This window comes from Leucoraja erinacea, chromosome 1, assembly GCF_028641065.1.
Source record: "Leucoraja erinacea ecotype New England chromosome 1, Leri_hhj_1, whole genome shotgun sequence".
Lineage (NCBI taxonomy): Eukaryota > Metazoa > Chordata > Chondrichthyes > Rajiformes > Rajidae > Leucoraja > Leucoraja erinaceus.
The window spans coordinates 73,826,138-73,839,154 of NC_073377.1; the positions used below are offsets into that span (position 1 = coordinate 73,826,138).

At 36.4% G+C, this 13,017-nt stretch overlaps 1 protein-coding gene across 11 annotated transcripts in view; it reads right to left on the reverse strand.

Annotated features, from left to right (window-relative positions):
- Window positions 1-49: 49 nt before the first annotated feature.
- Window positions 50-13,017, reverse strand: part of LOC129698412 (kelch-like protein 5) — a 100,394-nt gene continuing 87,426 nt past the window's right edge. For all 11 annotated transcript variants that reach the window (XM_055637605.1, XM_055637577.1, XM_055637573.1 and 8 more), the window contains 2 exons: window positions 7,790-7,961; window positions 50-7,400 (listed from right to left, as the gene is read on the reverse strand). In XM_055637605.1, the coding sequence (XP_055493580.1) occupies window positions 7,344-7,400; window positions 7,790-7,961 (229 nt within the window). In that variant the 3' untranslated portion in view covers window positions 50-7,343. The remainder of the gene's footprint in view (window positions 7,401-7,789; window positions 7,962-13,017) is intronic.

Below are 13,017 nucleotides of genomic sequence, written 5' to 3' on the forward strand. Positions count from 1 at the left end.
AAATCCAAACCACTCCAGTATTATCATTTTGAAATAAAATATTAAAACGTTTTTGGGTAACAATCAAATTTATTCAGATCGCTTTAACATAAATGTTCAAGATAAAATCCACAGAACAGACAGATTAATTCAAGAACATGTATACATATAGCCCTTCCTGAGATTTTTGTCTGATGCCTGTCCTGAATTTGGCATTCACTTCCTCTTCAAAATGTCACAAATGTAATTAAGGAACAATGGTTAAAACAAAAGCCTGGTGAATAATCAACAGTTTGATAAGTCCAATATGGAAACAGCGCGTGGACCAAAAAAAAACCCAAAACAATCAGAATTGTATTCATTTATCTAAGGTCAGTTACAAAATTAACAAATGGTGAACATTTTCCTTTTGTGAAGATTGTTTATGATTCCAAAGAATGGGCTAGATTTACTGGAAGGATACTTAACCATAAGGTAAACTGATTATATTGTTAATTTTCCAGAAAAAGAGACTTTGCAAACTTGATCGAGAAATTGTTTACTTAATTTTCTACAGCTGTTGTTTAAAATTGTACCCATTAATAAAAGGAAATATTGCAACAAATTTTGAATAATAAAACATTTTTGTAAAATAAAGTTTTTAATTAAATAAGTGTCAAAGTAGCACATGATATAAATTTAAATAATGGACTGATCTTAAGGCAGACCATGCTATAATCTTCCAAAAGGAATGCATTTCTAACATACTATTTTTCTCTACTGGAATGTAGCAATAATTTTGTGTTATACATTTTAATTAAGCAGTTTATCGCAGGGTGACATATGTACGCAGTTTTAGGTACTGAGAAAACAGACCGGATCATACATTCAACACCATACAAAGAGTTTTTTTCCTCACTAATACAGATCAGTTTCACCATATTAACTTGCAGTTTTCTGTACCTACATTGTTCAAATTAATTTAAAAAATAGAAAAAAGGTTGCTTTTTCAAGATTTTCCACAAACATCACACCATTACACAGGCATTTTATTATCCAAACCATTAATCAGAAATCGCTTAAAACTAATATAATATTTTGCAATAAGAATGGTAAACGATACCACTTGAATTTACAATGAACAAACAGGAAAGTTTTAAGAAAACTAAATGTGTAATTTATCGAACAAGTGCATAAAGTCCTCAATATATTATATTTTTAAAGCGTGCAGCTATTTATCTTCAGAATCTTTCATCAATCTCAGTATTTATAGATAGTGAAGAGTAAGTAAATTACAGTGAGAGGGCATTTTTATAATATCCTTCATGCAAAGTTGATTTAGTCTGCCACAGAAGCAAGCCTGTTTTTCAATTTTCTTCTTTCTGACTTAAGTCTCTATATTGCTATTGTGGTTATTCTCTACCAGTCTTTCTCCAAAATGTCAGTTCCTTTCATCTCACTATAATCTAAAATTCTGAGTGAAACATTCTGAGCACACTTCTCGTGTGTTCCACTGGAAACCTACAAAACTGCTGAGCTACGAAAGCTACGAGCGGCCCAAGGAAGATTTCACCATGTTCTGCTGCAGTACCTGCACATTTTAATCTCAGGATCCAAGTACATCTTGGCTTTGTGTCTCTTACTCATTGTGAATTATTCCATACTATCTTCATCCCTTCATTTACTTCACTTGCTTATGCCCTCTTATTTTACACATGTCTACTTGCCAATCTCTTTTGCCTTTTTGTCACTTCTCTATTTGGTAAAGTATCACACAGTATCATTATTGAATTGCTTCCTCTACTCTTGTTTCTCCCAGTTCTTATTTTTTTTCTTGATTATTCTTTTGGTTGCTTTCCGGCTTGAACTTTTACAGTATCCACAGTTTCCATGAGGGGAGAATGAAGTGGCAAAGGTGAAAATACCAAGCAGCTGAATAAGAGACTTAATCGTCACCTTTTTCTGAAGAGGAACCCAAAAGAGGATGCAGCATGCGACTGGAAAATAGCCCCAGAGTTGTGATGGAAGGAACTGCAGATGCTGGTTTACACCGAAGATAGACCCAAAATGGTGGAGTAACTCAGCAGGACAGGCAGCATCTCTGGATAGAAGGAATGGGTGATATTTCGGGTTGAGACCCTTCTTCAGACCGAGGCTCAGTCTGGAGAAGGGCCTCGACCTTAAATGTCAGCCATTCCTTCTTTCCAGAGATGCTGCCGTCCCGTTGAGTTACTCCAGCATTTTGGGTCTATGTCCAGAGTTGTGAGGATGGGGTAAGGGTTGTAGCAAAAATTGAAAGTAGCACAAGTGAATGATGTAATCCTAAGGGAGAAAATGTGAACACATTTGAGACTCTCCATTGAGGAATGATTTGTTGCAGTGGACATCCTGCTGCATATTTCAAGGCAAATTTTATTTTTCTATTTTGTCACCAATGGTAGAGCTTCATGCCGTAAGAAGATATTGGAACCAGTGCCCAACATATCTGCAAAAGAGGTAGATTCAAAGGAGATTATAAAGGTGAGTTTGAGAGAGAGATGGGAAGCTTTAGACCGTGAACCCCAGAGTTTCATGCTTTGGCAGATGATGGCATACTTGTTGAGGGCCAACCAATGAAAACTGGGGATGCAAAAAGATGCAGGAACTGTCAGAGATAGAGGTTTGTGGGGCGGAAGAAGATTGCAAAATAGGTTTCAGGCCTATTGTATTTGAATGAATTTGAACCCAAGATTAACGAAACACTGCCAAATAAGGCGCCAGTGAAGATCCAGGGTCCGAACAAGGGTGACAGGAGAATGGGACTGCACAAGATACTCTCCCACCACAGTGCGTGTACATTTTACCCATCTCCTGACCCCCAGTCACTCTGCTTCTTTCCTCTACTTTGTACACTCATCTCCCATCACCACCTTTCCCCCTATATCTACCCTCTTTTTCCTTCCACTCATCTCCCCTCCCTCTAACTTTACATTTGACTACTCTGCTCCACCTACCTGACACCCCTTTAACTCCTTTTCACTCTTAGTCTTTGTCATTTATTCCACTCGTCTGCCAATTAGCTATGGTTTTACCTGTATCCACCTATCACTTGCCAGGCTTTGTTCTGTCCCATCATTGTTTTCCCAGGTTTCTCCCCACTGCTCCAGTCTAAAGAAGGATCCACACCCAAAACAGTCTGTCCATTCCCTCCACAGATTCTGTCTGAGCTGCTAGGTTCTTGCAGTTTTGATCAATATTTTATCATCTATAACTTCTTGCATCACCATAGTGAAGGTAATTTAAAAATCTTTAGAAGAGGGAGTAATTAGATAAGGGGAGTTTTTAGATTGCAAGGCATAGTTAGCTGGAGCAAAGATAAACATAGGGTGTTTTCAAATAGGCTGAGGGCTAAAAAATTGATCATACGTTATGAGGAGTCACTCTTTGACACCCATTTATGGAGAGAGTGAAGAAATGGCTTTAAGGTAAAGAAAAGTCCCAGCTGTCAGACAGATAAAAGTAACTTAAGCTGGGATAAAACAAGGATCAAAGATTACCTAGAAAAGTGGGTTACTAGTGAATTATTATAAGTATATGTCCATTCCACATGTAACCATTGTAACAAATACTATGAATTGCTTTAAGTATTTTGAGTCAGTGAAGAAATTTGAGCTGATTGCTTCCCAAACTGTACTGTCAAAACTAAATAAACCGAGTTGTCTTGATGTGCAGTCCTGAGCTGTGTCATAATTAAGTGGGTGATTGGACCTGCCTGTGGGTGAAGTGGCGGCGCTGCCTTAGCAGCTGCGGCTCGCCTGCACTCCGTCTGTTTTATTCTTTTTTTGTTGTTTTCTTGTCCTGTTTTAGTTAGTTAATTTTAGTTATTAGGTTGTGTATGTGTGTGTGTGTGTGGGGGGGGGACGACTTGTTTTAGTCTCTTCCTTCGGGGGAATGCGACCCACTTTGCCCACTTCGGGGAAAAGTGGGTTACTGGTGAATTATTATAAAAATGTGCCTTCCAAATGTAACCTTTGTAACAAATACTATAAATTACTTTAAGTATTTTGCTTCAAGGTGAGATAGATTTTTAAATAGTGGAATATAGGTGACTTCTAGTCTAGTTTGTAATCGTATGATTATTATGAAGTGGCTAATTGAAGAGTCTAGATAAATTACTGCACATATAAAAAAAGCTTAAAATATTGTATATAAATGGAAATAAAGTCTAACAGATCAGATAAGGTTATGATATAGTACTCTAAACACAAAATACTGCCCAGCAATACATGCTACCATACGTACTGTATAATAATAATAATATATTATAGACGTTTATTAAATTTATTAAGGATCTGAGACTTAGATATTGGTACCTAGAAAACAATTTTATAATTCAATGAGTACATAGTTATGTGTGATATATATTGAAGGCTGTAGAATTTTAAACTGCAGAAATGTATTATATATTGGTTGGCCATTGTTAAAAGAAAGTTGTTGGCAACACTAAATTAACAGTAAAGAGGAATTGTAAATCTGAGAATTACACTGAAAAATGAACAGTAGGAATTAATTTGCAACCTTTTGCTTTTGGTGCTTTTTTTTGCAGCTAATAAATCATGAACGTCAATGCTGCTACATGGAAATACTCTGAAGTGTAATGTCTGTAAATAGGTGACCAATACAATATCATTTTGCTTACATCAAGGACCAACAAATGGAGAGCTGAATTGCTCATTGAACAGGTTTTGGTGATTTTGTTTCAACAGCGTTATTTATCTGGATTATGGAAGAACTCCCTCTTGCCTTGCAAATGTATCATAGATACAGCACGGAGAGTTAGAACAGCCACACAGAGCCTTGATTTACCATTTTATCCAGAGAATAGCACCTTGATTCTCAGCAGTGAACTGGACTGGCGATTCAACTTATGCTTTCAAGAATGGCACTTATGTCCCTAGGTACAGAAGCCAAACTGAAACGGACTTGTAACTATTATTTTATTTTACCATGCCAATCCAGCTGTACTCTGACAATTACCTATCTTTATCCTGCTTATCTTCATGATAAATACACATATTTTGAATTACTGTTTCCCTAAACCTTTAGTTGGGCGTAATTTTAAGAACTACCAATAAGAATACAAAAGCCATCAATAAACATCAAATTCCGAAACAGTACCGATGCTCAAATTTATCTTCTTTATCACTGAGCTAAATTCTGTGATCACTACACATCCTTTTTAAAAGCAAGGCGAATATTTACTTTTTGAAATGTGTTGTGATTTAAAATTAAACCTGCCTGAAGTAAAAGTTAATAACTGGAAATAAAATACCAAAAATGAAGGTAACTGGGATTTATGATTGAAAAGTGCAGGACTTTGATGAGCAAGATCCATCATACACAACTCCTGATGCTTCTTTGATGCATATCACATCTCTTATCGGAAAGCCAGAGGAGAAAAATAAGCTATTTGTGGGAGTGGGGTGTAAAATGGCTTGCAATGTTCATATCTAATCTTAAAGATTGTACCCAAAGAAGTTCTGGGAGTTAACTGGACTTCCACATAGAAATTAAATAAAACAAGCTGTGAACCAACTCACGCGCACAATTGCAAATGATAAGCACAAATCCGTGTAATATATATGAAGTGATAAATCACTGTTCACCAAAATACACATGCCTCCTCAAAAAGTTAAATCAATATCAAATAATTCATGTCTCCATATAAATGATAACTAGCGCTAGGTACGACAAATAATCCAATAATGCATAATTTAATTTTAAAGGAAAGTTCATGATCAGAGAGACCAGTTCTGATCAAGGCGCAGGTAGTAAACAGCTTTAGAAAGGTTCCTAACCCAGGCAACTTAAGTGTAATAAATATTTACATTAAGTTTTAAATATAAAACAACCAAACCATTGAAATCAAACTGGTTGCAAAATCAAATCAATATGCGAGTAAACAAAAAAAAAGACTGGATTGCAGGGCACTTGCTGGGAATCATAAATAACCTTGAATTAAAATGTGCCCTGAAAGGAGAGATCTGGAATGTCATTAATTTTGTTTATTCCCCAACTATTTCAGATTTTTTTTGTTGGAAGATTATTCAAATCAAATTAATAACAGAATCATGAGGAATCCAATTATATTTTCGTTTTGTTTAGAGATAGAGCATGAAAACATTAAATGCATGATTAACATCAAAATAATTTCACCACAGAGGTGAATTGTACATGGAATTGTTTGGAGCAATTTCCTCATGGACACAATTTCATCCAGAAGTGATCGCAAGTGTGACCAACCCCAGATAGAGTTCTCTTTTTGCATGTACAATTTATACATGTACAACTGGTGCTAATGGGTCCAATTTGTAGGCTATAGGTTCTTTTTGCCAACAAAAACAACATTTACAGTCCTTAAAACAAAGAAAAATTATAGACCGAGTTAAATAAAATATGAGTTGTCTCCTATGGCTGTTGCAAAAGGCAATTTCTGTGCAGATATTTTTTGGTGGTTGAAACAATTACAACATACATCAATATAATATGTATTTGTTCAGTTAATGGCTTGTATGAGCACATAAAAATGTATCAATTAATACAATCTGTACTATGAAGGAGCAGGAAATTTGGAATGTTACCAGTTACATAATGATTGCTTGTACCGACACACATTTTTTTTTACAATGTCTTCAATATATTGCATATTAAATATGTATGTGCTATTACTTCATTTGTAACAAAGGCAGTTTGGCTTAAAAACAAAAGAAAATATATATTACATTAAAAAAGAGTGCAACAGAGTATAATAAAGATCATTTCCACATTTGCATTCATGATGAATAGCAATGCTATCATGTTTATTAGACTATCTGGTGTCACTGTCTCATCTTTCATCCAGTAAAGTTAACGGATAGAAAATGAGGCAGGCCAGCCGCATTGTCTTGTATAATTATTACAATTTTTATTTCCTGTGTGTGTGTGTGTGTTGCTTCCTGGATGTACAAATGTGGAAAAGTAGCTTTTACAGTGTGCACTCAGACAACTTGTATTAGGTTTATAGATTTAATGTTTTCTTCATAGTTGTATTACATGGCCTATTCAATCTACTGGAAATAAAATCCACTCTGTTTAAAGAAAAATAAAATAAAGAATTCTAGAATTTGTACAGTTTCAGTTGAAGATAATGTCTTGAGTATTTGGTGGACTTGATAAATAAAAGCTACAATTATTATGAAATTATAATAGATCTTGATTCTTTAAACAGACACAGATCTTCCCTACGTTAATTTTTGATTTCTTAGATCTTACAGTTTTCTTTTTTCTTGAAGTAAAACTCCAGAGATGACAATTTTATTTTTATGGACCTATCGAATGGTTAAATATAAAATTTACATTAAAAAAGATTATAATTTAACAGTGACCACGCATGCTCCAGCTCTTCCAAGGCACAATGATGCAACCTGTTAAAAAAAAAACAAAGTACTTTATCTCACTGATAGTAGTTACCAATGCATGGAAAATAAAATTTGTCAATAACTTTGTCAATTTTAAGTGCTATTTTGATAAATCCTCTTAAATTGCAGAATTGATTTAAGCATTTCACTTCAGAATTATTCTTGCATAAACAGAATACCACGACCAAATGGAGAATTATTTGCTTTGAATATATTGTACAATGAGAGTTGCCCCACAACCAATAAGGCATTACTCAAACATATAAGTAATCCAGGAGAAATATTTAAAACTGTCCTAAATATGTGTCCTCAAGTTGGAGGACATGATAGAAAGGATTCAGACAATGTGGTTAAAAGTTTAAAAAAAGTACAGGTTGACATATAATTACTCCTACCTGCATCCACTCATTAGTTTGAGGATCGTAAGCTTCCACGGTGTTTAGATATGACTGTCCATCATATCCTCCAACTGCATAGAGCCGATCACCGAGTAAACAAACACCAACTGCATCTCTGCTTATGCTCATTGGAGCCACTGCTGTCCAAGTGTCTGTTTTTGGATCATATCTACAAGCAAACATAGCCTAATTAGATCCAAATATTTGGAACAATTCAGTGACATATTTGAATTCACAGACTATATTCATATCGGTCCACAAATGTTTGAACTACAATGTAAAAATTCATTTATTTAGTTAAGGGCATGAAATTAGACCCATTTTTATAACCATTTGCTTTGACTATCACGTGCACGATTCCTCTCCACCCCTCCAAAAATGTGCCAAGACTGGCCCCCAATTTGACTGATTTCAGAACATTAAGATGAATTGCTTTAGAACATGACCAATAAGAATGATTATTGCAAAATCGTGGAGCTTTCAATTTCTATTCAAGCACGAAAGCTTAAAAAACAAGATCTTTACATTGCAAAACATACATAAGAATGCAGTATTTTTGTACACTAGATAACAGATTTGAATTTCTTATCTTTGCAGCAATTAGTATTTGGTTTATGGACCCATTTAGCTACTGCAAGTATGAATTTCATTGCCATATTTCACAGGGTGGTCAAAAAGGCTTATGGCTCATCAGTCAGAGTATCGCGTATAGAATTTGGGAGGTCATAGTGCAGTTATTTATGAATTGGTTAGGCCATATGTGTGTTTGATGGGTTCATTGGACGACTCAAGAAGTAGATGAGGCCAGTTACACATTGACCTCGGCTTCATAGACGCACCAGTTCAGATTTGATGTGGCAGTTAATTCATAATTTAATTACTAAGTACACGATTTGGAGTTGTAAATAAGAAGCCTTATCTACAAAGTACTAATGTTTATTTCAAAATGTAATGATTGTAACAAGATTTGCACAAAAATGAAATGCCTTTTTAATTTTCTCTCCACAGTTCAGAGTGAATCAAATCAAGATTCTCAACAAGGGAAAAGACTGTTCTTTCTCAGTCAGATATTCTTTAAGTGTAGAATGTCCCATTTTTATAGAGTGCTACAGAGTTTGCTCCCTTGTCAAATGAGCATTTAATTTGTCACTATCTTAAATTAAAAGTCACAGAATCATATGCCAGAGGCGGTGATAATTTAACCTGACAGTCTGTATTGGATTTCCAAAAGAACGATACGTGGTCTACTTTACTGCTCTTTCCTTATCCGCTTGTAAATATTTCATTTTTAATTATAAATCTAGATTATTAATGTAGTCAGCTGACCTATCTGACCAAACACATGTGACTTGGATTCATAATGTGACGAATAGGCCACATCATTATTTTCTCTCTTAAATCATACAAGACTGGAAATTTGCCTTTAAAGTTTCAAATACACTTCTGTACTTCCGAATTAAATCAAAGTCAGGGGTATGGAGCAATAATTGGCTTTCGATTACAAGGCTATTTATACAAGAATTTGCTATTGCATAGTTTGACAGGTGCTCAGATTGGAGGTCAGATGCCTCCTAATTTTCCAACCATGAATTTTAATGATTGGAAAATTTAAAATGCTGAAAATCAGCCAGATAATCTATGCGTCAAATTCTCTGATTCATGGTCCTGTAATATACACCTTAATTGAGTCTTCTGAATCTTACCATTATCTTGGAGAAATCATTTCTAGTGGCAAAGTCTGATTAATAATAATATTGAAAAATACATTCAGCCCTGTTGTATGTATTCTCTACAAAATTATCTTCAAGCCTATGAGTGCACCTGCTGTTTACAGCCTACCTATATAGTAATACAAATACATTTACATAGATTGATTTCACACACCATGCCAAGAAAAGGTAGCAGTCAACTAGAGCACTTTTTCCAACACATAATTAAAATAGTTCCTTCCAGGCTTAATCATAACTTACTCTTTCAATTAAAATCCTAAAACTCAGTGGAAGATTTTGTTTGACTTTTGCAATATAATAAAATAATACTGAAGTAAATAGCAATGTTAAGCTCTGCGTGTATGTATTGAAAAATGCTAATTATTATGAACCATGTAGATAAATAGATCAAAATCTTATTTAAGAGTACAAATAAATTACACTTTTTAAAGATCATATTTAGTAAATCGAGGGTTTAAAATCAAGTTTTGTAGGTTAGCCAAAAAATAATATCAACAACATTTACTGTAAATCTCCAGAAATTAGGATCCAGAAATAAATCAAAGTTTACTTAATAAATAACTAAACCAATAGTAAACAAATAAATAAGGTCTTAAAAAATAATCCATAAATAAATAATGCTTAATGTTAAATTTGAATACAGGAAACATGACTTAAACACATTTGAAAATGGATGGACAGAGGATGAACAGATGGATATATTTTTCAAAATAAGACAAGGTTACACTCGCATTCGACAAGGTTCAACATGGTAGGTAGGCTGTTCTGGAAGGTTAGAGCGCATGGGATTCAAGGTGAGATAGTTGAATGGATAGAAAATTGGCTTCATGGCAGGAAGCAGACGATGGTGGAAGGTTCCTTCTCGGACAGGAGGGAGGCCTGTGACTGGCGGTGTGCCTCTGGGTTTGGTGCTGGGCCCATTACTGTTTGTCATCAATAATCAATGATTTGGATGAGAATGTAGTTGGCAAGATTAGCCAATTTGCATACAAAAGTGGGTGGTATTGCAGATAGTGAAGATGGTTATGAAAAATTGCAACAAGATCTTGATCGGTTGGCCAGGTGGACTGATGAATGGTTGATGGAATTTAATACAGAGAAATGTGATGTGTTGCATTTTTTAAAGTCTAACATGGGCAGGACCTACACAGTGAATGGTAGGGCTCTGGGAAGTGTTATAGAGCAGAAGGATCTAGGTGTGAAGGTACATAGTTCCGTGAAGGTGAAGTCGCAGGTAGATAGGGTGGTCAAGAAGGCTTTTGGCACATTGGCCTTCATCAGTCAGAGTATTGAGTATAAAAGTTGGGATATCATGTTGCAGTTATATAAGATGGTGAGGCTGCATTTAGAGTATTGTGTTCAGTTCAGGGCACCATGTTATAGGAAAGATGTTGTCAAGCTGGAAAGAGTGCAGAAAAGATTTACGAGGATGTTACCAGGACTCGGCGGTCTGAGCTATCGGGAGAGGTTGAATAGGCTGGGATTCTATTGAGGGATGATCTTGAGGTGTACAAAATCATGAGACAAATAGATCAGGTGGATGCACAGAGTCTTTTGCCAAAAGTAGGGGAATCGAGGACCAGAGGACATTCGTCTAAGGTGAAGGGGAAAAGATTGAATAGGAATCTGAGGACTAACGTTTTCACACAAAGGGAGGTGGGTGTATGGACCGAGCTGCCAGAGGAGGTAGTTGAGGCAGGTTCTATCCCAATGTTTAAAAAAGTTAGACAGGTCCATGGATAGGACAGGTTTGGAGGGATGTGGGTCAAACGGACCCCAAGACCCCAAGAAAGGGAGTTTGTTGAGTGCGCTTGAGATGGATTCTTAGAGCAGCTTGTACTGGAGCCTACCAGGGAGAAGGCAATTCTGGATTTAGTGTTGTGGAATGAACCGGATTTGATAAGGAACTCAAGGTAAAGGAACCATTAGGAGGTAGTGACCACAATATGATAAGTTTTAATCTGCAATTTGAGAGGGAGAAGGTAAAATCGGAAGTGTCAGTATTACAGTTGAACAAAGGGGACTATGGAGGCATGAGGGAGGAACTGGAAAGGGACCCTTGCAGGGATGACGGTGAAACAGCAATGGCGGGTATTTCTGGGAATAATCCAAAAGTTGCAGGATCATTTCATCCCAAAGAGGAATAAAGATTCTAAGGGGAGTAAGAGGCGACAAGGGAAGTCAAGGACGGTATAAAAATAAAAGAGAAGACGTATAATATAGCAAAGATGAGCGGGAAGCCAGAGGATTGGGAAACTTTTAAAGATTAACAGTAGCTGACTAAAAAGGCTATACAGGGAGAAAAGATGAAGTACGAAGGTAAGCTAGCCAAGAATATAAAGGAGGACAGTAAAAGCTTCTTTAGGTATGTGAAGAGGAAAAAATTAGTTAAGACAAATGTGTGTCCCTTGAAAACAGAAACAGGTGGATTTATTATGGGGAACAAGGAAATGGCAGACGAGTTGCACAGGTACTTTGGTTCTGTCTTCACTAAGGAAGACACAAACAATCTCCCAGATGTACGAGGGGACAGAGGACCTAGGGTGATGGAGAAACTGAAGGAAATTCACATTAGTTAGGAAATGGTAGACTGATGGAACTGAAGGCTGATAAATCCCCAGGACCTGATGGTCTGCATCCCAGGGTACTCAAGGAAGTGGCTCTAGAAATTGTGCATTGTGATCTTTTTCCAATGTCCTATAGATTCTGGATCAGTTCCTCTGGATTGGAGGGTAACTCATGTTAACCCACTTTTTAAGAAAGGAGGGAGAGAGAGCAGGGAATTATAGACCAGTTAGCCTGACATCAGTGGTGGGGAAGATGCTGGAGTCGATTATTAAAGATGTAATAGTGACGCGTTTGGATAGCAGTAACAGTATCCATGCGAGTCAGCATACGAAGGGGAAATCATGCTTGACAAATCTTCTGGAATTTTTTGAGGATGTAACAAGGAAAATGGACAAAGGAGAGCCAGTGGATGTAGTGTACCTGGACTTTCAGAAAGCATTTGATAAGGTCCCACACAGGAGATTAGTGGGCAAAATTAGAGAACATGGTATTGGGGGTAGGGTACTGACATGGATAGAAAATTAATTGCAAACATAGAGTAGGGATTAACGGGTCCCTTTCAGAATGTCAGGCAGTGACGAGTGGGGTACCGCAAGGCTCGGTGCTGGGACAGCAGCTATTTACAATATACATCAATGATTTAGATGAAGGGATTCAAAGTAACATTAGCAAATTTGCAGATGACACAATACTGGGTGGCAGTGTGAACTGTGAAGAGGATGCTATGAGGATGCAGCATGACTTGGACAGGTTGGGTGAGTGGACAGATACATGGCACATGCAGTATAATGTGGATTAATGTGAGGTTATCTACTTTGGTGGCAAGAACAGGAAGGCAGATTACCATCTGAATGGTGTCAGGTTAGGAAAAAGGGAAGGACAACAAGGCCTGGGTGTCCTTGTATATCAGTCACTGAAAGTAAGCAT